The sequence below is a fragment of the Theobroma cacao genome, chromosome 2 (genome assembly GCF_000208745.1).
Source record: "Theobroma cacao cultivar B97-61/B2 chromosome 2, Criollo_cocoa_genome_V2, whole genome shotgun sequence".
Classification (NCBI taxonomy): Eukaryota; Viridiplantae; Streptophyta; class Magnoliopsida; order Malvales; family Malvaceae; genus Theobroma; species Theobroma cacao.
Window position 1 is genome coordinate 40,731,904 of NC_030851.1, and position 20,970 is coordinate 40,752,873.

Here is a 20,970-nt window from a genome sequence, read left to right on the forward strand (position 1 = left end):
GGGAAATCATTAAGAAGCTTCTCGTGGTCCATAGACATCCCACGCTCCCCGGCCCCTTGTGCCACGCACGCTTTGGTTGTAAATTTAGCTCTGGTAAGCATGTTAATGGCACCTGTAGCAATAATTGTGGTCAATGCCGATTGTTCTTCACGTCCCTGACCTGCGTCTGTTCTAACAAAAACTGGGGCATAAAGAGTCAGTTCCGGCGCCCACTTCCTGGAAATTGATGGCCCAACCGTGTCTCTACTCTGTGTTTCTCGGTTTCTCATATGGTTTTTCCTGGCAAATTACCACCCTTCTGCTATTCTTTCAAATAGACTTAGCATGTAAGAAATCTCACCAAAACACGTAAACAATACCATAAAGACCACGCTGTCGTCTGTCTGTCTGTCTCGCGTCAGCACAGAAAGGTTGAAACAAGCCTTACCTTGTTTGTTCTCTTCTGTCTGTTAGAGGCCTCGCAGAGAGAGAGAGAGACTGATTCAACAGTTTGTTCATCCATCAGTCACAAAAGGAGCAGGCTTATTATGGGGAAGAAGCTTGATGCCCTGCTTGGAAGAGCCTTCAAACCATCCAAGTTCAAGTCACTTATCAGCCTTGCCATTTCTCGTCTTGCTGTTTTCAAGAACAAGCATCAGTCCCGTTGCAACCAGGCTCGCTCTGATGTCGTGCAGATGCTTGAACTTGGCCAACATGATCGGGCTCTTCTTCGAGTAAGATTTGATCTACATTCTTTGTTTTTTCTGTTTTCTAGTTTCGAGCTAAACTCTGGGTTTCTTTTTGGGACAGGTTGAGCAGGTGATCAAGGAGCAAAACATGTTGGACGTGTTTGTTATGCTGGAAGGGTATTGTAATCTCGTCATCGAAAGGGTCCATCTCATCGAGCAAGACAGGTTAGTTTTGTTGATCATTTTTCCTGTTTTTTCCTGTCAGAGTTCTTGATAACCCTGGAATTGTATTTTTTTTGCAGGGTATGCCCTGACGAGCTTCAGGAGGCAATATCTGGCTTGCTCTTTGCATCTTCGAGGTGTGGGGATTTCCCCGAGCTTCAAGAGATTCGTGGGGTTTTCATGTCTCGCTATGGCAAAGAATTCGCTGCTCGTGCCATCGAGTTGCGCAACAACTGTGGAGTGAACACTAAGGTAAAAGAATCTTGATTCGGATTATCAAATTGGATAGGATCAGAAGTTGTATGCTTAGTCAATCTCCCACCAACCCCCCATCACCCCAACACAAGAAAGAAGATTCTAATAGTCCCTTCTAATAAGACCTGAAAAATTTTTAATTGGCACTTTATAGTTTGGTTATCGGATATGTTAACATTCCTGAGATGAACCAGTTTTTCAAGTTTTAGTACTGATATGATTGCACTCGGTGGCAAGACATAGTGTATGTATTGGTGAAGAAGTACTAGGCTAGTCAGATAAACCAGAAAAGTAGAGGGAACCACTTCTGTTGCTGACGGAAGATGCTAAAATGATTAATTTGAGTTATGAATGGTTCTCACAGAATAAGGATATGAGATATGTGCATAAATGAACATAGTAATAAAAATCTCCTAGCTATTCTTTGTGAATTGTGTTTAGTTGAATTCTGCAGTATGCAATAACATGATCTTTGGGTCATACAGATTATACAAAAGCTGTCAACCAGACAACCAGACTTGAAGAGTAGAAGGGATGTTCTTAAGGAGATTGCTGCTGAGAATGGCATTGCTTTACAGTTCGAGGAGACCTCTGGTTCCAGTGAGGTATGCAATTTACTATTGATGATCAACAGGCTTTGAGAAAAATCAGTTTTTGTTATATGCTGAAAATATAGAAATGAAAACTCATGGCATGGCTATTGTGTTATTGATACAGGAAAATTTGGACGGAAGCAAGAAGCAAAGCCAGCCCAAGCTAGACACATCAGCTAAGGCAGGTGGCATTGGAGGAGATGATGATGAGTTCACTGATTCAATGAAAGGAAGGAAAAAGTACAGGGATGTGGCTGATGCAGCTCAAGCAGCATTTGAGTCAGCTGCTTATGCTGCAGCAGCTGCAAGAGCAGCTGTGGAACTCTCTCGGTCTGATTCTCATGATCCTGATGATCAGAACAGTCCCAATAGTCAAGGAAAAAGAGTGTCTGACAGACATGAATCTAATTCTAAATATAAGCAAACTCATCCTGGTGGTCAAGCAGAGGGGTTGAATCAGAACAAGAAGACACCAGAAATCTCAAGTCCTTCAAGTGAAGGTTCCGCAGAAGGAACCCTGGACCTTAGGACAATGTCCTTGGACGAAGTGGACCCAATCAAGCTATTGGAAAAGGAAGTAGTTATTCATGAGAGTGACGATGAAACCTATGATTCCCATGATTTGAGTTTTGATATGAACACAAGGAAGCTAAAAGACAAGGTCCAAGATACAGATAAGGATGATGAGCCCTCAGAAAAAACTGGACTGACATTTCAGTACTCATCAAATAAGCAAATCCCTTCAAGCCTTCGTGCCGGCCTGAAGGTGGAGACTGAAACTGAGAACCCCACAGCACATGCAGCCAAAAGTTCTGAGATGAAAGGTAAACAACACTTTACCATAAACAAGGGGCCTTTTTCTGTGAGGACTAGACAAGTGCGGGGTTACTGAAGAGCATGGGTATATTAAATGTTTGTAAGTTTGGTGAGTTGCATGATAGCATTGGTTGAATCTGCAGGTTGGTTTTTGTTCTTTGATTTGTTTTTGTTAATTTTTGTAAGATGTAACTCAATGTAATTGTCTTGTAATGATTTTGAAAGTTTTTGTGAAGCGAAAATTTTGGAGAAACATGTAAAGTTCCTAAAGATAATACGGACCTACAATCAAAATATGGATAATCCCCAAGGCTTAGACTCTCTAAAACCAGAATTCAAGCACTGCTTGAACAAGCTTAATGAATATAGCAGGCAAAGGCACAAAGGAATAAAGGTGCATTTCATGGGAATGAATTTGCAGCCTCAACTAATGTGATAAAAATTGTCGATTTACTTAGTGGAAACATTAATTCATTTCTCTGTAATGTAAGTTAAAAACATCATTCATCTATATAGGCAAATGCATATGCATCCACAGGCAAAAAAGTAGATCAATTAAGGGTTACGGTTACAAACTGTGATCTAATATGTAGCTCATAGAACAATGCTTTGGCTTGTAATATTGTTCAAAGGTAATTCTATTAAAACTAGTATCATCCACCATTTTATATCGTGACAAAACATTGGCATGTAATGCTTATGAAATGTGAAACTCACTCTGTAGGATCCAGAAGTAAAGATTTAGATCTAACAACGACGAAAAATCTACAAATATCTGGAACTAATTTCTCTCTAGGGAAATGCCAAAATCTATGTCTGAGTTGATGAACGAGTTAAGTTACTGGCCTCTGGCCCGCTTCTTCCCATGCTGAAGGAGCTCCGAGAATGATTGCAAATTCACACCAACATCTTCATCATATTCAATTCCCAGTTCCTCCTGCGAACATTAAACACTGTCAGAGAGAACCTTTATGACGCCATATGTGCGTTCTTGCCAACAGAATGACATTTTCGAACCTTGAATTCCTTTAGATCCTTAGGTGAGTTCTCAGTGATAGCATCCCAGAGATCCTTGAACATCCTTTTACGCCTTCTCCACTGGCTCATTTTCTCTGAATAGATGGCTTCAACTGCCCTTTTTTCCTCTGGCCTAACCAGGGTAACTCCTCCACGCAATTTAACTAATTTGTCCTCCATTTCCTTGACCTGATGCATAATAAATAACGTAAAAAATTTTCCCACTTGTTTGGGTTAAAACATTTCTGCAGCTAATCTTTACAAAGTGAAAGGAAAAGCTTCCATAATTTAGCCATAACCCTTACCTCTTTCCTCAGTTTTTCTTCCTTGTCATATATCTGTTCCAGTGTTAAATTTGACTGCAAAATTTTAATTTCTGCAACAACAGTATACATCCGTGCTTGCATAACTCAATTCGAGAACATTCACATAACCAAAAGGATTAGAATCTAAAGACCAGTGCTGACATGTTAGAAAGAGTATCTGCTACCCCTTCAGCAAGAACAATAATCTGATGTTCAAGGATTATTACCTCCCTCAACCCCAGTGATTGCTTTCTTTTGTTGTTCGAGCTGTTCCTGCAGTTTGGCATTCTCTTCCTTCATAGAAGCAAGCTCTTCATTGTTGGGGATATTGAACTGGTCTTGACGGGCAAGGTATATCTTCTGCTTACCATACTCTTTGAATGAAATCTTCCCGCTATCAGCAAGTGTATCCAGTGTTTTTTGAATGGATGCCTTTTTGAGGTTAAACTTTTGCAGAGAATCAGCCACGTTTTGAGAATTTAAAGGCCGATTTTGCTAGTTTAGAAAAACCAAAAAAAAAAAAAAAATAATAACAAACCCAAGTTAGGTTTACTACAGCTGAAGGACCTAAATATCAAAAAACAGAAAAATTCTCCGTTTGGTTGCCAAGAAAATGAAACAAGAAGAAGAAAAGAAGAGGTGAGTGAGGCAGGAAAAAATCACGAAAACAATGACCTTAATGCAATCTTGTTAGAGAAATCTAAGCTTTAATCGGTTTCCTCTAGCAATCAGTTTATTTAAACCTAATTGAAACCAGAACAAGTAACGCAAGATTTTGAATAGGAATCTGCAAACGAAAGAAGAAAAAGAAGAAGCTTACCTCGTTCACGTAGTTGAGCACGATTGCTGCATATTAAAATTAGAAAAAGGATAAACGTAAGAGGCAAGCTTTGATCAATGAGGATAATATAAGGGGAGAAATTATAATTGAAAATCAGCGTCGGAAATCAGCAAAGAGGCTTTCGACGGAGAGAGAGAGAGTCGGCGGTGATACCTTCGGCGCTATCGGATTTCGGAGCCATCGATCGGAGAATTTTCAATTCAAATGCGCGGGAAAGTCGATGTCCTCTGAGATATTTGTTTTGCCTCGAAATGGAGGAGCGTTGGGCAAAATAAGGTAGTAGTAGGATTTAAAACGACGCCGCATGACATTCTTGAATAAAAAAAAAAATTACACCAAAGGCGGAAATTTGCCTGGTCAGTGTGGATGATGGGTGAACCACGTATGACAAACTCAGCCCCAATTTCATCAGCTAAGCAAGGAGATGAAGAGGAAGTGAAACGGTGAAGGACATGGCTTTGATAGCAACTCAAGCTTTGCTCTGCAACACCCATGGCACGTTTCTTCCAGGACCCAGACCTAGATCTTTCGATTCCGACCCTTCTTCACTCTCTCGTCACCACCTCTATTATTGCAAACATCCCGGAAAAACATGGCCTGCAATCTCCTTTTCTATCCCCACGAACCCAACGTCCCAACATTCGACGGCCCCCGTATGCCGCGAGTCTCGCCGCAAGTCCACCGCTGTGAGTCCCGCCTCGGAAGAAGGCGACGGTGATAGTCTGCGGCGAGTCTTTCAGGTGGCTCTCTGGACCGCTGAGGCTGTTTACATCTCGTGGCTCTTTTTGCTGCCTTATGCTCCTGTATGCATTGCTACTTCTTTTTCTTTTCTCAGCTTCTCTTCATTTCTTACAAACAAAAAGATTGATGGTCAATTTCTCTTTTTCTTTTTTGGAGTTTACCAGGGAGATCCCGTATGGGCAATCAGTTCAGAGACAATTAACGCTCTCATCGGCCTTTCTCTCAATTTCCTCTTCATCTTGCCTTTGACGAATGCTGGTACACTCGACAGCTCCTTGGATTGCTATAGTATTTGGTTTTGCAAAGCAAAATTTTGTTTACATTTCTAGTCGGATTTGGACAAAAAAAATCTTTTTTTATTGTTTTCTTTCCATGATATGATTATCAATACAAACAATGAACCTTTTTTGGCAGAGTAGTTGGCATTCGTCTGATTGATGCCCCAGTTCTTCACCCGGTAAGCATCACATCATATTTAGGTGAAGTGAAAGTTTTGTTCTTTCCCATGAAGGCTTATTCAATCTAATATATGTCAGATGTCTGAGGGATTGTTCAACTTTGTTATTGGGTGGACGCTAATGTTTGCTCCATTGTTGTATACGGATTGCAAGAGAGACAGATACAAAGGTTCCCTTGATGTTCTTTGGGGTCTGCAGATGTTCCTTACAAACAGTATGCTTCCTTCCAAACTCTCAAGCTTATGTTAATCCGATCACTTCACATTTGATTAGCAATTAAAATGTTTTACTGTTGCTTGTGCATCACTTTTGCGATTATACAATGGATCATCAACAGGATATTATAGTTTATTTTTGAAGCAAATGCTTAATTCCTCCTTTATGTGATGCCAGCATTCTTAATTCCTTACATGGCAATCCGGCTGAATGAAGCTGATGCAGACGGCCCTCCTAGCAAGCGCTCTCCACTAGGCTCTGTGATGACAAATGGTGCACCCGTGGTGGGATTGATTGGTGGTGCTGTATGTCTGTTATCTGCAATATGGGCTCTCATTGGGCGAATGGATGGTGATTTTGGGAGCATAACAGATAGATGGCAGTTCCTGATAAGTTATTTGGGATCAGAAAGGCTGGCATATGCCTTCATTTGGGATATATGCTTTTACATAATCTTCCAGCCTTGGTTGATAGGTGAGAACCTACAAAATGTTCAGAAAAGCAGGGTACCTCTAGTAAATTACCTTAAATTTATCCCTGTGGTTGGCTTAGTTGCCTATCTTCTCTTTTTGGAGCTGGAGGAGGAAAAATAGTTTGATGCTACATACTGCAGCGATTTCTGACGGATTCGAGTCTAGAAAAGCCTTATGAATCTTGATGTATGAAGAGGAGAAGTTTGTAGCTATCTTTTCTGTAAAAGAGAGCTAATGAAAACTGTCCCAATTTTTTTTCCATGGTGAGAATTCTTGAACAGAGATATGTAATTGACAATGAAGTTCTGATAAGAGAGGAAGCTTTCCTTGCTTCTGTTTCACTTTGTTAAGTAGTTAAATCAAAGAAGGAGAGAAGTCTCATTGTTGGAATGGTGTAATGTAGCCATTATGGGCTTCCTCATATATTGATTAAGAAAAATAAAATTAAACAGAGACAAAAGCAAATTGAGAAAATAAAAGTGACAGGAAAGTTTAGCTAAAATACAAGATTAAGAAGCTGATCAATGCTGCACAATGAGGCCATTCTACAGAGCTGATTGAAATGCAACAAATGCAGGCATAACGAGATCTCAATTGTAAATCAAAATCCAATAGCTGAAATATAACAAGCAGGCCAAAAAGAAGAAGAAAAGCCAGAGTATATCCTACATTGCACATCTAGGAGAGGTTGCCACCACTTTGCTGCCATAGGTTGATGATGTCAGTGGCCTGATTAAGAAGGATAATCATCTTCTTCTGAGATATCCATGGCTTACTTTCTAGAGTGGCCTTGAGCTCTTCCCATGCATCTTTCCTTGGCCAAAAGAAATATGGACTTAGAGGAACAGTGCCATGCCCAGGTATCACCTGATCAAGACCAAGCCCGATGTTCTTTTCCATCCATATGAATTTCAAAACCAGCCTCGACTTCTCAACCTGCTTCACTACCACCTTCTGCAAAATAGACAACAACTCGTTATATCAAGCAAAACACATAAACGCAAGAAAGCATCTGCAGGTGTAGCAGGTAGCTGTAGTAAGAGAAAGCAGGGGATTTGAACCTCAGTTTCTGGAGAGGTCGTGACAGATGGTATTTCAGTTTCTGTGGATGTCTCAGCTGTGAGTGTCTCAGGGGCTGCTGAAGCAGTTAGTCTTTCAATTCTCGAAGTGGGTGTGATTCTTTTTGCCAGACCGGTCGATGACTGTCTCAAACCGGCCTTTGTCTTAAAGAAAATGGCGGTGTTGAATGATTTCAAGGCGGGTTTCTGATAAGGAAGTGAATGCCAAGTGAGAGTACTATTAACACTAGATTGAGTTGCCATGGATAACATCTTCTACAGCAGAAAGAGAGACACAGAGAGAGAAAGAGTGTGTTTATGTCTCAAGTTACTCCATCGTGTCTCTCTCCCACTGATCAGAAAGAGTTTGGGATTGGATAAGGGACATGGGGCGGTGGCAGTGGGGCTTTGCTCTCTGGGTAGGAGGAGGTTTATGGGCTTTTGACCAGGCTTGGGCCTTTTCCCAAGGTCCATTCAACTCCCCAAAACAGATCAACCCTGGCAACAATTCTCAACCTCTTACGTCTACGGTTTGGTTCGTCATATTTATAGATTAAATATTTTAAAAAATTAATTAAATATTGAATTGGTTTGATTTTAAATTAAAAAATTAAAATTTTATTATTTTTTATAAATTAAAATATTAAAATTCATAAATTTCATCCATAATTATAAGATATGAAAATTAATAATGAAAATATATATTTTACATAAATTTAAAAATAATATGTATAATTAATTTGATCTTTTGCTCATTTTGATCTAAAAATTTTAAAATCGAGAACTGATCAAATAACCTATTGAACCAAATTTTTTGAACTAATAGATTTAATGGACTAATTGGACTGAATCATTTTACTCAAATTACATTTGATCCTGTTTGATCATTAGTCCTATTCAATTTTGCTCACCCCTATCCTTAGATTACTTTTGTATATATTTTTTTTCAAGCTTAATTAATTTAAAAATAGTCATAATTCATAATTATGAACCAAACAAATATGTGGTTTTAAGTTAAACTGCCTTTTTTTTTTTCTGTTTTTTCTAAAATTAATTGTAATATTTCCTTATTCTAGCATGTGATATAAATTATGTACCATGCATCCATGTAATGAACATTTAATTCGAGTGCATGCCCCATACTTTAATAATTTAAGGGAATTATTTTGTATCACTGTAAGAATTTAAAAATTCTTAGGCTTTATATTGCTTTGAATAATTGAAGAGATTTCAATTTATTGGTTCACATCTTAGTTATGTATAAAGCAATGGTGACATCCCTAAACCCAAAAAAGTGATTAATGTAACTTGTATTGGTAGGACCATTATTTGGTAGCTTGTTGATAGGAACCTTCCTGCCCCAACCCTTCCGGATTTTATCTGTAGATTATTTGTCTTCATTAGAAAAGAAACAAGAAAATGACTTAAATCATTAAAAAAATCTTTGAATCATAGATTAAACTTAAACAGACTCTTATCTTTTTATTTATACTTATAGAAACTTTTAATTTTAACAAAAAAAATTAAATACACTTAACTGCAATGTCTTTCACGTGATATACGATATGTTACCACGTAAATAAAATATTTCAACAAGTATTAGATTTGATGGGTTAATGAATTATTAATTTTTTGTTAAAATTAAGGATTTATGTAATTATAAATGAAAAGATAATAATTTTTTTAGATACAATAAAAAAATAAAAACTTAATTGCATGAAATAGACATGATACAAAGATTTTTAAAGTGCCTAAGCCAAAGAGAAGGTATGGTATTGGCCCTATTGGTGGGGGATACTTGGGGATTCAAGTGGATACCATGCACTAATTATTGGCTCTTTTTCCTTTTCTTTGAAAGTGAAATTTGTACATTTGGACATCAATTCACTTGACCAAGTCCTTGTCTACAAAATAAAATATGTTTTTTGATCAAAATTTAAAATTATGAAAATATTGCATTGCAGGTATAATATGAATTGTACAATTTATTCCGAGAAAGGATTGAAATTTATGATGTGATGAGTGAATTATCTTTATTGTGTAATCTATCATATGTACTGAAAAAATATGGACACTTAGATTCATTAAAAGGGGAAAAAAAGCAAAGGAAAGTCAGGAAGTGTAAGAATGACCAAAGATTTCATGCCTTTACATGATTGGGGCTAAGTGAACATTCAACATTGCACATGGATACTTTCCATAATCGAAACAGTTGGTACCTGGATAACAAAGGGGAACAATTGTCTGAAACTTGAGAGCCACAGATAAGGTACAGCATGAAGATTATGGTAGACCCTCTCATTGTCTCATCTGATTTATGATTGTGGGGATAAATTCTAGATTTCCAATGAGCATGGTCCCGCTTGTAGATGATGACGACAGAATATCCTCCATGTCTCTGTGCGTTGGTAACTCATCTCATAGACCAAAATGTAAGGTAATTTCGTGTGGAAAAGTCACAGTCATGGAAGATCAGTGGAATTATACGACCCCACCATGAAAAAGAAAAAGAAAGAAAGAAAAAATGACAGTTCCTCAGTATTGCGACCAAATTCCTTCTGGTTTCACATGTGTTTTTGTAACAGTATTAGCTAAACCTCCATGTGACATTTTAATCAACATAAAATAATCCTGGTGTATAAATAGGATAGTTAAAGCCCTGTTTTATTCAAATCAGAGAACGGTATATGTTGAAAGCATGCTTGAATCCTGAAAGCTCAAGCAGGAAAGAACAAGGTCAAAAAGGAAAAAGAGCAATGTTGCTAGCAATTGGTAAAGAAAGTGCCATTCTTGGCTGGAAGTGCATGTGGTATAGAATTAGATAAAGGGGAAAAGGATTGTTGGTGTGAGGTTTTACTATAGACACGGTCTTCATCATCTGTACATGGATGCTGTATTTTGCTAGGAAAATGCTAGTCTATAGCAAGCTTCTGTAGGCAGGAAACTGAAGCTTCCATCATTGGTACAAACCCTACAAATTTAGTCCCGATCGATTGTACTTCTGTAAGTTGCCCTTTTCTTTGTTCCTAACTGTGTCAGTTACTAAATCAATGGCTTCCAAAGTAATATTCTTGTCCGAAACAAGACTTCAATATGCTGTGATAGCTTTAATGCAGATTTTTTTTTGGTTAAGTTGACTGCTGTATGGTGCTTGTTTAATGATTTGGGTGCATTATCTGTCAAGAACTTGTTTTAATTGTTTAGACTTTGTTTGATCTTTCTCTTGCAAACGTCTGGGATTGAACATGCAGATTTGTTGTCCGGTGAAGAAGAGAAGGGGAGAAAAGGGTGATGAAAATGGGGTCTCTGAAGCATGATTGGGCAGATAACAGTCAGGCAAGGCTGCCTCTTTTGGTCAGCTTTAGGGGAGATGAAGATACAGGTAGCCGATGGACGTATCTGAAAGTTACGAGAGCAAAAATCAAGAACTCTTGGGATGATTTGAAAGATTTTGGAAGGAAAGCATTGGAAATGGGTCGTTCTGATCCCAGGAAAGTCATATTTGCAATGAAAATGGGACTGGCATTGTCAATTGTGTCTTTGCTCATATTCTGGAAAGGATCATTTGAGGATATTGCACAGTATTCAATTTGGGCAATACTCACAGTCATAGTGATGTTTGAATTCAGTATAGGTATTAGCATCCTCATCGATTCAACATTACCCTAGATTAATTTTTGACTGTCTTTTCTGTTTCAAAATCAGTTTTGCTGAATTCCCAGAAAAAGTTCATTAATTTCTTTTAAGCAGGTGCAACCTTTATCAAAGGATTCAATCGCGGGTTGGGAACCCTCTGTGCTGGAATACTTGCATTTTGCTTTGCTGAGCTATCATTGGTGGCTGGCAAGTTCGAGGAAGGTGTTATTGTTATAAGTATTTTCGTAGCAGGTCAGTGTGATTGGAAAGGTTAATAAACTGTTTAGCTTGAAGCCAAAACAAACTCAATTCCTCCATTTTTAATTGTGTTTCTTTGCTGTGGATAGGATTCTGTGCATCCTATTTGAGGCTGTATCCGACCATGAAGCCTTATGATTACGGATTCCGAGTATTTGTATTAACATATTGCATCCTTATGATAGCCGGTAACAGGACTAGGGCATATACTGAGGCAATTTTGACTCGATTGGTACTCATTGCAGTTGGGGCTGGTGTTTGTTTTGTTGTAAATATATGTATATATCCGATTTGGGCTGGTGAATCTCTGCATAACTTAGTGGTGAAAAATTTTAAGGATCTTGCCACTTCTTTGGAAGGTTGATTTTTTTTCAATTTCAGAAAGTTCTTTAATCTACCAATAGGTGCATCAATCTTACATTTCTTTGTTCAACATCTCGTTTTTTCCAGGCTGTGTTAATGGATACTTGAAGTGTGTTGAATATGAGAGAATTCCCTCGAAAATTCTTACATACCAAGCTTCTGATGATCCACTTTATAATTGTTATCGATCAGTGGTGCAGTCTACAAGCCAAGAAGATACTTTGGTACGTTGCAATTGCCATAATAGGTTTATGCAACAGTTTGGCTTGTTGGGCAAATGATTCCAGGGATTGTAAGGATTTTCAAATCTTTTGCAGCTTGGATTTGCAGTTTGGGAACCACCCCATGGCCGTTACAGAATGCGTAATTATCCTTGGGAGAACTATGTCAAAGTAAGTGGTGCAGTGAGGCATTGTGCATTCATGGTTATGGCACTGCATGGGTGCATCCTTTCAGAAATACAGGTGACTATATCCACAATTCTGCCCATATTTCTTTCTTTGATACCGTTACATAGAAGCACAATAATGCTGGAAAATCAACTGAAAGTAGCAGATAAGATGAATTGATGAATTTAACACACAAAAATCTTTACAGTTTTAGGACTCCCAAAATAGGCTGCAGACTGCTGCCTTCTGATTTCTCAATGCAGAGCAACACCTAGGAAACCTGCTCCTCAATTTCACAAAACAGGAGTCCTTCAATTCAGTTCAGTAGTAAGGAAAATATGGTCATTCTATCTGAATGATTCTCAGCATTCTGAAATTGGTTTTGTCCTGGTTGGTTCAATGTGTATTTTTGAAGAATTATGTTTACTTTTACAATCTGAACTGCATGCGCTTAAGATCAACATTAAATTTAAACGTATGGTTGAGAGTTTTGACAAAAATTTGAATTATGGAGGCTATGTAACTTTATGGTGTAGGCCATAGCTGACAAGCCATAACTCACTTCCTTTTTTTCTTCACATCATTCCTGTCATGATGTTCACAATGCAGGCCTCCCCCGAAAGAAGAAAAGTATTCTCTAGCGAGCTTCAGAGGGTTGGGACAGAAGGTGCTAAAGTGTTACGAGAGCTCGGAAACAAAATAGAGAGAATGGAGAAACTGAGTCCTGGTGACATACTTCAAACTGTCCATGAGGCAGCCGAGCAGTTGCAGAAAAAGATAGACCAAAAGTCTTACCTTCTAGTGAATTCTGAGAGCTGGGAAATTCGGGCAAGGCCCAAGGAACTCGAAGACCTTAAAAACCTCGTGGACGCACAGGAAGATGAGAACATGCAGCTGGGCTTTAAATCATTGAGTGAGGCTGTGCTGGACGTGAGGTCAATTCCTGCCAGGACAGCTTCTCTACCTCCATCCGAGACTGCACAAAATATGTTCAGGAGATGGCCCTCGAACCTTTCATCTAAGGCTGAATCATTCGTCAAGGGAGACGAAAGCAAAACATACGAAAGCGCCAGTGCTCTGTCCTTGGCAACATTTGCTTCGCTTCTGATAGAATTTGTTGCTAGACTAGGCAATCTGGTGGACTCCTTTGAAGAACTGAGTCAGAAAGCCAACTTCAAGGAGCCTGTCATCAACATGCCAACTGGTAAGAAAAGGGTCGGCACTTGGGTTGTCTAGGGTGATCATGTCGTTCATTATTACAGGGTGGTGGGGTCATTCTTGGTTCAACGACAACCATATTTACAGGAATTTCCATTAGATTTGGTGATAGATCTTGTGTCCCATCTGATTGTCAAATCGATAATAATTCGGTCAAGAGCCAAAAGTTCTCACTCCAAAGCATCTACCCAGCTCAATCAGTGGACTTATTGCTACTGTTAACTGTCAAGCATGTGAAAGTTGGTTCAAAATATTCAACAAATTAATCGAAAGATAATGATGAAGAGCTTGCTTTCACCCTCTCCAAATCCGTGATTGGGTTGAAGCCATTGGACTAATGTTCACACAAATTATATGATCTTTCCTATCTAGGCACCTATCTCTTCACGAGACTCTTTCTCCCTTGACCACCCACTACATTATCTTAGATTGCCATGGTCCCCAAGGAGAAGTAGGAGATGGCCCTGGCTTGATTTGGAGAGGGGCAGCCATGGAAGAATTACAGTAAAGATTGATGTTAAATAGTTGGATTAAGCACAATATATATAGACATTTTGGGCTAACATTATGTTTCATTGCTAGGATCACAATTATACAAAAAAAGTTATCCACTTATATGGTAAATTTAAGAATATGGAATTCAAATTAATTTTGATTGAAACAAATTTATGTATAATTTTATGAAGGATTAATTATCTCATATTTTTTATGAATATGTAAAATTAGGGGTTACAAACATTTCATCTTAGTTAAAAAGGTTGAATAAAGTATGCTTTCATGTTGTTTTAAAGCATGAGATATCCATGGATCAAATTAGGATAAGAATTAGTAGCTTGCTCTTTAAGTAATATTAATAATATTCACATATAGAATTGAAGTTGGGCTTGAGCTTAAAATTTTGTACTCAAACTCAACTCAGGGTGGGTTCGGTGTACGGATTTATGAGTTTAAGCAAATAATTCGACTTTAAGATTTTTTTAAAAAACATCTATGTAAATTATTCGAGAAGGTAATAAGACTTAAAAGTATACAATTAATTTTTCACAAAAAATATAAGCTATCAAAAAGAATATAGAGTGGTTCCAAACCTAAAACGGAAAGACTCTTATACAATTACCATAAAAAAAAAAGCATTGAAAACTCAGTTACTATAATTCCTCCAAAATTTGGTTACTATAATAACAAAAAAAAGTGCTTATAAAGGATATTAGCCTTGAAAACTCAGTTATTTTTCTATGTAAATACATATTTTTTTAGGTATAATATTTAAAAAAATCTTTAAACTATTAAAAAAATTTAAATAAATTTTTATTTTTTTATTATGTAAATTAAATTCTTCTATTTTTATTTCAAATCAAATAAAATGTAACATGTTATTCGTTGCCACGCAGTATATTGATATATCATGATAATAACGTTATACGTTGATGTAGTATAATGACATTATCATTTGATATTTTCACTTTTTATTTTAATTATAAATATTTATTTGATTTAAAATAAAAAAAATAAACTTAATTAAATACAATTGAAATAATAATTTATTTGATTTTTTAAAAATAATTTATAAACTTTTTTTTTGAATATTATACCTTTTTTCTGTAAAAAAATTATAATTAAGAGCAAAAAAAACCAATTGTCTCAAATTTGTTTGCTTCTGAACATACTTTGTCTTCGTTATGGATTGGTTATATTCATTCACATGGTAGCAAGCCATTAGCAAATAGTGGTATGATCTGTGATGCGGCTGGATTAGGCAGAGATCGTCTATTGAAGTTCGGAAGGAGCAATTCTGTTTTTCAGAATCTGATATATAAGTAAATACTCTCTGAAAATCTCAGTAAAGAAAAGCTAAACCACCATGGAATTTCTTCATTTCTTCCAGTAATCATTTACCTGCAGGCATCTTGGTTTCTGAGGAGGATGAAAGTGATGCTTTCAAGTTCAAGACAGGTATGGTCAATGACCCCATGCCATTTTTATTTTCTAGACCAGACTAGATGAGATAGTAGTTCAGAGTTCAGACCCCACACCAGGTGTCAAATCTCGATTATGCAATAAAATAAAGCATAAGGACATGCGGGTCAGGGCAGTGATTGTAATTACGAACATGGAACAGATTAAAGGAAGTCGCATGAATCTGATTTAGATCGGATTCCACCCAATTTTATTGGTAATAATCCTTGTTAATCCTCGCATGATTAAGGACGAAAAACCAATCTCGAAACCGACAAAGAAAGGAACAGTTCCAACTGATATATAGCAGAGGAGAAAAGTAACCCATTGCTCGCCACAAAGTAAAACAAAAGACGAGCGGAGACAATTTGTTCTTATCTTTCTAATAATTTGTTCAACATGGTGAGTGTCACTTTCTTCAATGATGCCAAGCATGAAACAGAAAATCATTTTCCGTAGATTGAAAGTCTTCCCTTGAATGTGCTGTGTTTACGTTCAAGCTGTTATTTTGCAGATAATGAAAAAACAAAAGCAGGGGAAGGGAGAAGGTGGGGGTAATGGTTTTTTGAGGTCCGACGGGCTTCTCTCAAAGTCAACAATTTATTCAACTAAAATTATTTAATTGAAACCAAGTGGCGGGTGACGCGTGGAGGGAATGATGATTAGGAAACCTGATGATCTCTCCTACCAGTCCAAGCCTCTCTCCTGAATTTGGATAGTTGTTTACATCTTTCCCGTTCTTGTGACAATTGCCAACTACTTTTCAAGCTTCCATGTATAGCATCGTCACGTAAGCAAACGACATCGTATGAAAGATTCCCACCTCCCACCACCTTCGTTGTCTCTCTGGAATCTAGATGTATAGACTCGTATCTTCTTCGGAATTGTAGTTCCATCAATAACTTTCATCTGATCTGTTACTCACCCTTTACCAGGTATGTTTGAAGAAGTTCGATTTATGATTAAGAAAAGAAAAAAGATTTGTGGGGTCTTCTGAATTACTGTTTCTGATTGTATTTTTCGTTCTGTTGTATGTTGATGCAGAGATGGCAGGGAGGTCTTTTCTGCGGAGTTCAACCGATGAGAGTAAAGAAAGATTGCTTTCAAGGAAAGGGTATTCGGAATTCGGTTTGAACAGCTCTGATGGTAGTGAGGATGGAGTTAAATGCAGGTGTTTTCGATCGTGTTCTGATTCAATTAATAAATTCTGGGATGGTTTGCAAGAAAGCTCTGTCAAGTTATATGAAATGGGTCAATCAGATCCTCGGAAGGTCTTTTTCGCTGCGAAAATGGGCTTTTCGCTAGCTATGGTATCACTGCTTATATTTTTCAAAGAGCCTCTAAGGAATGCTAGTCAATACTCGATATGGGCAATTCTTACTGTTGTCGTGGTTTTCGAATTCAGCGTCGGTATTTGCTTCAATATTCATGCCCCATTTCTGGCAATCCAAAATTTGTGACTTGACTTTTTTCTTTGCTTTTGTTCATGGACTGTGGTGATGAAATCACTTTCTCTATTGTAGGTGCAACTCTTAACAAAGGATTCAATCGAGCTTTGGGGACTTTCTCTGCTGGAGCCCTTGCTTTAGGCATTGCAGAATTATCAATATTGGCTGGAAAGTTTGAAGAAGTTATCATTGTGATTAGCATTTTCATAGCAGGTTGGAGTTCTAGCAGCTAATAGTATGAACTATAATTCCACATGAGAAGTTTCATTCTGCTTTTATAACCCTTAAATTCCTTCTGGTTTAGGATTTTGTGCAAGTTATGCGAAATTGTACCCTCCCATGAAGACATATGAATATGGTTTTCGGGTATTCTTGTTGACATATTGTATCGTACTGGTGTCTGGAAACAACACAAGAACCTTCTTCGACACTGCTTTTTATCGATTGTTGCTTATTGGGATTGGTGCTGGCATTTGCTTGGTTGTAAATATATGTATATACCCCATATGGTCAGGGGAGGATTTACATAAATTGGTGGTTAAAAATTTCAAGAGTGTTGCTACTTCGTTGGAAGGTTTGATCCAGCTCTATTTTATGCTTTTCTGAGAACTGCTTGAGTAGTTTCTTTGTCAAATTATCAGTTTTTTCCTTTTTGAAGTTTTACTACTTACTGTGATGACTTGCTTGGTTCATACCCTTGATTTTTGTTTTCTAGGCTGTGTTAATGGATACCTGCAATGTGTTGAATATGAGAGGATCCCTTCCAAAATTCTTACATACCAAGCATCTGATGATCCATTGTATAGTGCTTATAGATCAGTTGTGCAGTCTTCAAGCCAGGAGGAATCTCTGGTATGTTCTCTTATGTCAGATTTCCATCCTGTCTTCATTATCAGGCCAAGAATGAAGGAATTGTTCATTTATTTTTAGTACCATTGTCTTTTTCCAGCTAGATTTTGCCTTATGGGAGCCTCCACACGGTCCTTACAGAACATTCAACTACCCTTGGAGAAATTATGTCAAAGTAAGCGGTGCACTGAGGCATTGTGCTTTCATGGTGATGGCAATGCATGGGTGCATACTTTCAGAAATTCAGGTGAGAAGACCTATCTCATTGCATTGTTTCAAATAGCAACATTTTCAATCCCCTGGTATATTTATTGAAAGATCCGCAGAGATTATAGCTTTACCACATTTTTAGCAGATCCTTTTATAAAGTATATATTTCAAACTTCTCTGTTTGACTTCTGCTAGACCTCTCTTTTTCAAAGTAGTAAGCAAGGTTGGTAGACTATGCCTTCCAGGCTCCAGCATAAGTCACTTGTTTATGATTCCCTCCCTCTCTAGGATGCCACGCCAGAGTTGTGGACACCCATATCCTACAGCTGTAAAGGGCCCATAGTTTCGTTTAATATCAAGAAAAACTGCCTTCTATAAATTTATTGCTCATCGTTTGTCACTTCATTGAGTTATTAAGCAATCGGAAGAAGGGTTATATACTTTAAACAGAAACGTAATCTGTGCTTGTTGCGGGCCCTTATTTGTATATGATAGGTCCTCATCAAAGGAAAACCACAAGACCCCATCAATCTGGCAAAGCTTAGGAATTTCCAACACAATCATGTGCTTTCCAGTTATGCAGTGATACAAACTTTCCTTTATCATACTTTTCCTGTTTATTTCAACTATTACAGTGGCGTTCATCATTTTATGTCCTCAACTTGATGATAAGAAGCAAAATGGTGATGTTTAATAGTAAATGAAAAACAGTTCCTGAAGGGCATAAAAGGTGCTTGTATATCCAGGATGATAGCAGAGCAGAAACCTCTAATCTTCGTAACAGTCTCTTGGTTTTGGGTATCATGATATCTACTGCTAAATATGTTCACTTGTTTGTGCTATGCTGGTAAAGTTTCTGATCTGTACGAGCCATTTCGCATTAATGCTGACAGAAAATCGGGGTTTATTGAAGCTGCTTATAGGCACAAACAAGGGTGCAGGATCTATGATTGACTTTGGCTGTTCATATGGAGATACAATCAAACCGAAGATTTTCACTGTATCATCCTGTAGTTTTAATTGGTTTAACCTGAAAAGTTTCAAGGTTTAGTCTAATCTAACAAACATGTGGTACTCATTATTAGAAATTATTTTCACTTCTCTTAGCAATCAGGGGCTTGTAGTGGAAAGATTAGGTGTAACTAAGATTTGCAGTTTCCTCTGATATAAAATGCGACAGTGGTTAGGATGCCACAAGCAACATTCATGGACAATGGGAGACTGTTTCGACTTTTGAACTCTGCATTACTCTTTTTACCGTAGATTGCACTTAACACTCCATTTTTTGACAAGAAGGGAAGAAGGATGCAATCTTGCATAAGAATCCCAATTAGCCACAAAATCAAAGCTGTCTCCTTTCCTTTGCGGCTACAATGGTGCATTGGCACGTATTGGCCAACACTGTTCATCGACAATGGATTAATCTTTTGAAAATTTGAATGATCTGTTCATCATAGGCTGCACTTAATGCTCCTTTTTTTTTTTTTGGCCGAGAAGGTAAAATGTATTCAATCTTACAACAAGAATCCCAATCGGCCATAAGACTAATGCTGTTTCACTTGTAGCTACAACTTTGTGCTAGCACATATTTTGCTATTGACAGTTTTGGACAACTTCCTTACAGCTATAATCAGATTTTGTAAATTTGTACCTGCAGGCACAACCGGAGAAGAGACAAGTGTTTGCCGGCGAGCTTCAGAGGGTTGGTAATGCAGGAGCTAAAGTACTGCGTGAACTTGGAGATAAGATTGAAAAGATGGAAAAGTTAAGCTCTGCAGAGATACTCAAGGAAATACATGAGGCAGGAGAGGATTTGCAAATGAAGATAGACGAAAAATCATACCTTCTAGTCAATTCAGAAAGCTGGGCAACTGCACCGCAGTTCAAGGAATATGAAGAACCTATGATGAGCATAATCGATGTTAAAGATGATGAGAACAAAGTGATCAAATCCCTGAGTGATATGTTTGATGTTCAGAACCCAAACACGGGCATGGACTCTCGCATTTCAGATTTAATTTCCTCAGACAGTATGCTCAAGAAACCATCATGGCCGCGTCTGTCATTCACTGCAGATGCCTTGCTGAGCCAACAGGAATCCAAAATATATGAAAGTGCTAGCTCTTTATCCTTAGCAACATTTGCATCACTCTTGATTGAGTTTGTTGCAAGGCTTCAAAACCTTGTCGACGCATTTCAAGAACTCAGTGAGAAAGCAAATTTCAAGGTACCCATCGACCAACCAGCTGGAAAAGAGGTGGTAGGCTTTTGGAACAGACTAAGAAGTTGCTTTCACTCAAAGAACTGAATTCTTGAAAACTTGGTCAAGGATCATACTTTGGGCTTCAACCATGGAACTAAATTGATTCGAATACAGTAAACAAGTCAGGGTTTACATTGTTTTCTGCTTTCTTGTAGCTTGCCTACACAAATACAGTAATGCAGTTGGGAAGAACCTTCATGTGAAGGGGTGAGCCTAGCTACCGAAATTGCTCTGATCAGCTTCTTTCTTGAAGTTGTTACTTTATATTGTTGATGGTGAAGCACAGCAATCAAAATTCAGAGGTAAATACATGAGAAACTGAAAGAAGGGTAAAATGAATGATGATGATCAAGTTGGGTTCTGTCAACATACTTTCCTTTCTGATAGTAATAAAAGTATACGGCGAGATAGAGAGTTAATGTTTTTTGCTACGTGTTCTTTCATTTCATTTCAGCTGAAGCTTGAACTCTGTTAAGAAAATAAAAAAAAGAAACCTCTTATTTTTTTATTCTATTTAATTAAATTTTTATAATTTCATTTGATGTCAAATAAATCTTTTAATGATAAATTAATTATCATTAATTAAAATATAATTTATTATTTTTTATCCATGTAACATTGATATGAAAGCTGACATAATTATGTCACATTAGCATGTCAAACACATAATTATGTCACGTCGTCATCCATTTTAGTAGGTCAATATGTTATATTAAT

At 37.5% G+C, this 20,970-nt stretch overlaps 6 protein-coding genes across 6 annotated transcripts; 4 read left to right on the top strand and 2 right to left on the bottom strand.

Annotated features, from left to right (window-relative positions):
• LOC18610509 lies at positions 183-2,857 on the top strand. Its single transcript, XM_018115310.1, has 5 exons — positions 183-713; positions 790-893; positions 971-1,142; positions 1,631-1,750; positions 1,863-2,857. Exons 1-5 carry the CDS (start codon positions 528-530, stop codon positions 2,628-2,630), a joined length of 1,350 nt encoding a protein of 449 aa, XP_017970799.1. The 5' UTR covers positions 183-527; the 3' UTR covers positions 2,631-2,857.
• On the bottom strand, positions 3,068-4,989 carry LOC18610511 (homologous-pairing protein 2 homolog). The gene is made up of 6 exons (XM_007046205.2): positions 4,871-4,989; positions 4,697-4,722; positions 4,104-4,371; positions 3,877-3,947; positions 3,572-3,760; positions 3,068-3,491 (listed from the first exon to the last, which is right to left on the bottom strand). Exons 1-6 carry the CDS (start codon positions 4,896-4,898, stop codon positions 3,393-3,395), a joined length of 681 nt encoding a protein of 226 aa, XP_007046267.2. The 5' UTR covers positions 4,899-4,989; the 3' UTR covers positions 3,068-3,392.
• LOC18610512 lies at positions 5,074-6,946 on the top strand. The gene is made up of 5 exons (XM_007046206.2): positions 5,074-5,520; positions 5,623-5,716; positions 5,878-5,915; positions 5,995-6,130; positions 6,310-6,946. Exons 1-5 carry the CDS (start codon positions 5,170-5,172, stop codon positions 6,723-6,725), a joined length of 1,035 nt encoding a protein of 344 aa, XP_007046268.1. The 5' UTR covers positions 5,074-5,169; the 3' UTR covers positions 6,726-6,946.
• Positions 7,001-8,172, bottom strand: LOC18610513 (30S ribosomal protein 3-1, chloroplastic). Its single transcript, XM_007046207.2, has 2 exons — positions 7,667-8,172; positions 7,001-7,559 (listed from the first exon to the last, which is right to left on the bottom strand). The coding sequence occupies exons 1-2, from the start codon at positions 7,934-7,936 to the stop codon at positions 7,284-7,286; spliced, it is 546 nt and encodes a 181-aa protein (XP_007046269.1). The 5' UTR covers positions 7,937-8,172; the 3' UTR covers positions 7,001-7,283.
• LOC18610514 (aluminum-activated malate transporter 4) lies at positions 10,353-13,835 on the top strand. Its single transcript, XM_007046208.2, has 7 exons — positions 10,353-10,666; positions 10,915-11,297; positions 11,414-11,551; positions 11,647-11,916; positions 12,008-12,144; positions 12,238-12,384; positions 12,919-13,835. The coding sequence occupies exons 2-7, from the start codon at positions 10,955-10,957 to the stop codon at positions 13,543-13,545; spliced, it is 1,662 nt and encodes a 553-aa protein (XP_007046270.1). The 5' UTR covers positions 10,353-10,666; positions 10,915-10,954; the 3' UTR covers positions 13,546-13,835.
• LOC18610515 (aluminum-activated malate transporter 4) lies at positions 15,895-20,298 on the top strand. The gene is made up of 7 exons (XM_007046209.2): positions 15,895-16,418; positions 16,528-16,893; positions 17,007-17,144; positions 17,236-17,505; positions 17,647-17,783; positions 17,881-18,027; positions 19,648-20,298. Exons 2-7 carry the CDS (start codon positions 16,530-16,532, stop codon positions 20,296-20,298), a joined length of 1,707 nt encoding a protein of 568 aa, XP_007046271.2. The 5' UTR covers positions 15,895-16,418; positions 16,528-16,529.

What these genes read in the sequence shown, in the direction of transcription:
- LOC18610509 (XM_018115310.1), top strand. Translation starts at nt 528, where the DNA reads ATGGGGAAGAAGCTTGATGCCCTGCTTGGAAGAGCCTTCAAACCATCC. An exon ending in ACTGTGGAGTGAACACTAAG is followed by an intron (nt 1,143 to 1,630) that starts GTAAAAGAATCT and finishes TGGGTCATACAG; the next exon opens with ATTATACAAAAGCTGTCAAC. An exon ending in AGACCTCTGGTTCCAGTGAG is followed by an intron (nt 1,751 to 1,862) that starts GTATGCAATTTA and finishes TTATTGATACAG; the next exon opens with GAAAATTTGGACGGAAGCAA.
- LOC18610511 (XM_007046205.2), bottom strand. Translation starts at nt 4,898, where the DNA reads ATGGCTCCGAAATCCGATAGCGCCGAAG. An exon ending in TGCTCAACTACGTGAACGAG is followed by an intron (nt 4,372 to 4,696) that starts GTAAGCTTCTTC and finishes TTTCTAAACTAG; the next exon opens with CAAAATCGGCCTTTAAATTC. An exon ending in AAGAAAAACTGAGGAAAGAG is followed by an intron (nt 3,761 to 3,876) that starts GTAAGGGTTATG and finishes ATTATGCATCAG; the next exon opens with GTCAAGGAAATGGAGGACAA.
- LOC18610512 (XM_007046206.2), top strand. Translation starts at nt 5,170, where the DNA reads ATGGCTTTGATAGCAACTCAAGCTTTGCTCTGCAACACCCATGGCACG. An exon ending in TTTTGCTGCCTTATGCTCCT is followed by an intron (nt 5,521 to 5,622) that starts GTATGCATTGCT and finishes GGAGTTTACCAG; the next exon opens with GGAGATCCCGTATGGGCAAT. An exon ending in CTTGCCTTTGACGAATGCTG is followed by an intron (nt 5,717 to 5,877) that starts GTACACTCGACA and finishes TTGGCAGAGTAG; the next exon opens with TTGGCATTCGTCTGATTGAT.
- LOC18610513 (XM_007046207.2), bottom strand. Translation starts at nt 7,936, where the DNA reads ATGTTATCCATGGCAACTCAATCTAGTGTTAATAGTACTCTCACTTGG. An exon ending in CGACCTCTCCAGAAACTGAG is followed by an intron (nt 7,560 to 7,666) that starts GTTCAAATCCCC and finishes TCTATTTTGCAG; the next exon opens with AAGGTGGTAGTGAAGCAGGT.
- LOC18610514 (XM_007046208.2), top strand. Translation starts at nt 10,955, where the DNA reads ATGAAAATGGGGTCTCTGAAGCATGATTGGGCAGATAACAGTCAGGCA. An exon ending in GATGTTTGAATTCAGTATAG is followed by an intron (nt 11,298 to 11,413) that starts GTATTAGCATCC and finishes TCTTTTAAGCAG; the next exon opens with GTGCAACCTTTATCAAAGGA. An exon ending in CAAGCCAAGAAGATACTTTG is followed by an intron (nt 12,145 to 12,237) that starts GTACGTTGCAAT and finishes AATCTTTTGCAG; the next exon opens with CTTGGATTTGCAGTTTGGGA.
- LOC18610515 (XM_007046209.2), top strand. Translation starts at nt 16,530, where the DNA reads ATGGCAGGGAGGTCTTTTCTGCGGAGTTCAACCGATGAGAGTAAAGAA. An exon ending in GGTTTTCGAATTCAGCGTCG is followed by an intron (nt 16,894 to 17,006) that starts GTATTTGCTTCA and finishes TCTCTATTGTAG; the next exon opens with GTGCAACTCTTAACAAAGGA. An exon ending in GATTAGCATTTTCATAGCAG is followed by an intron (nt 17,145 to 17,235) that starts GTTGGAGTTCTA and finishes CTTCTGGTTTAG; the next exon opens with GATTTTGTGCAAGTTATGCG.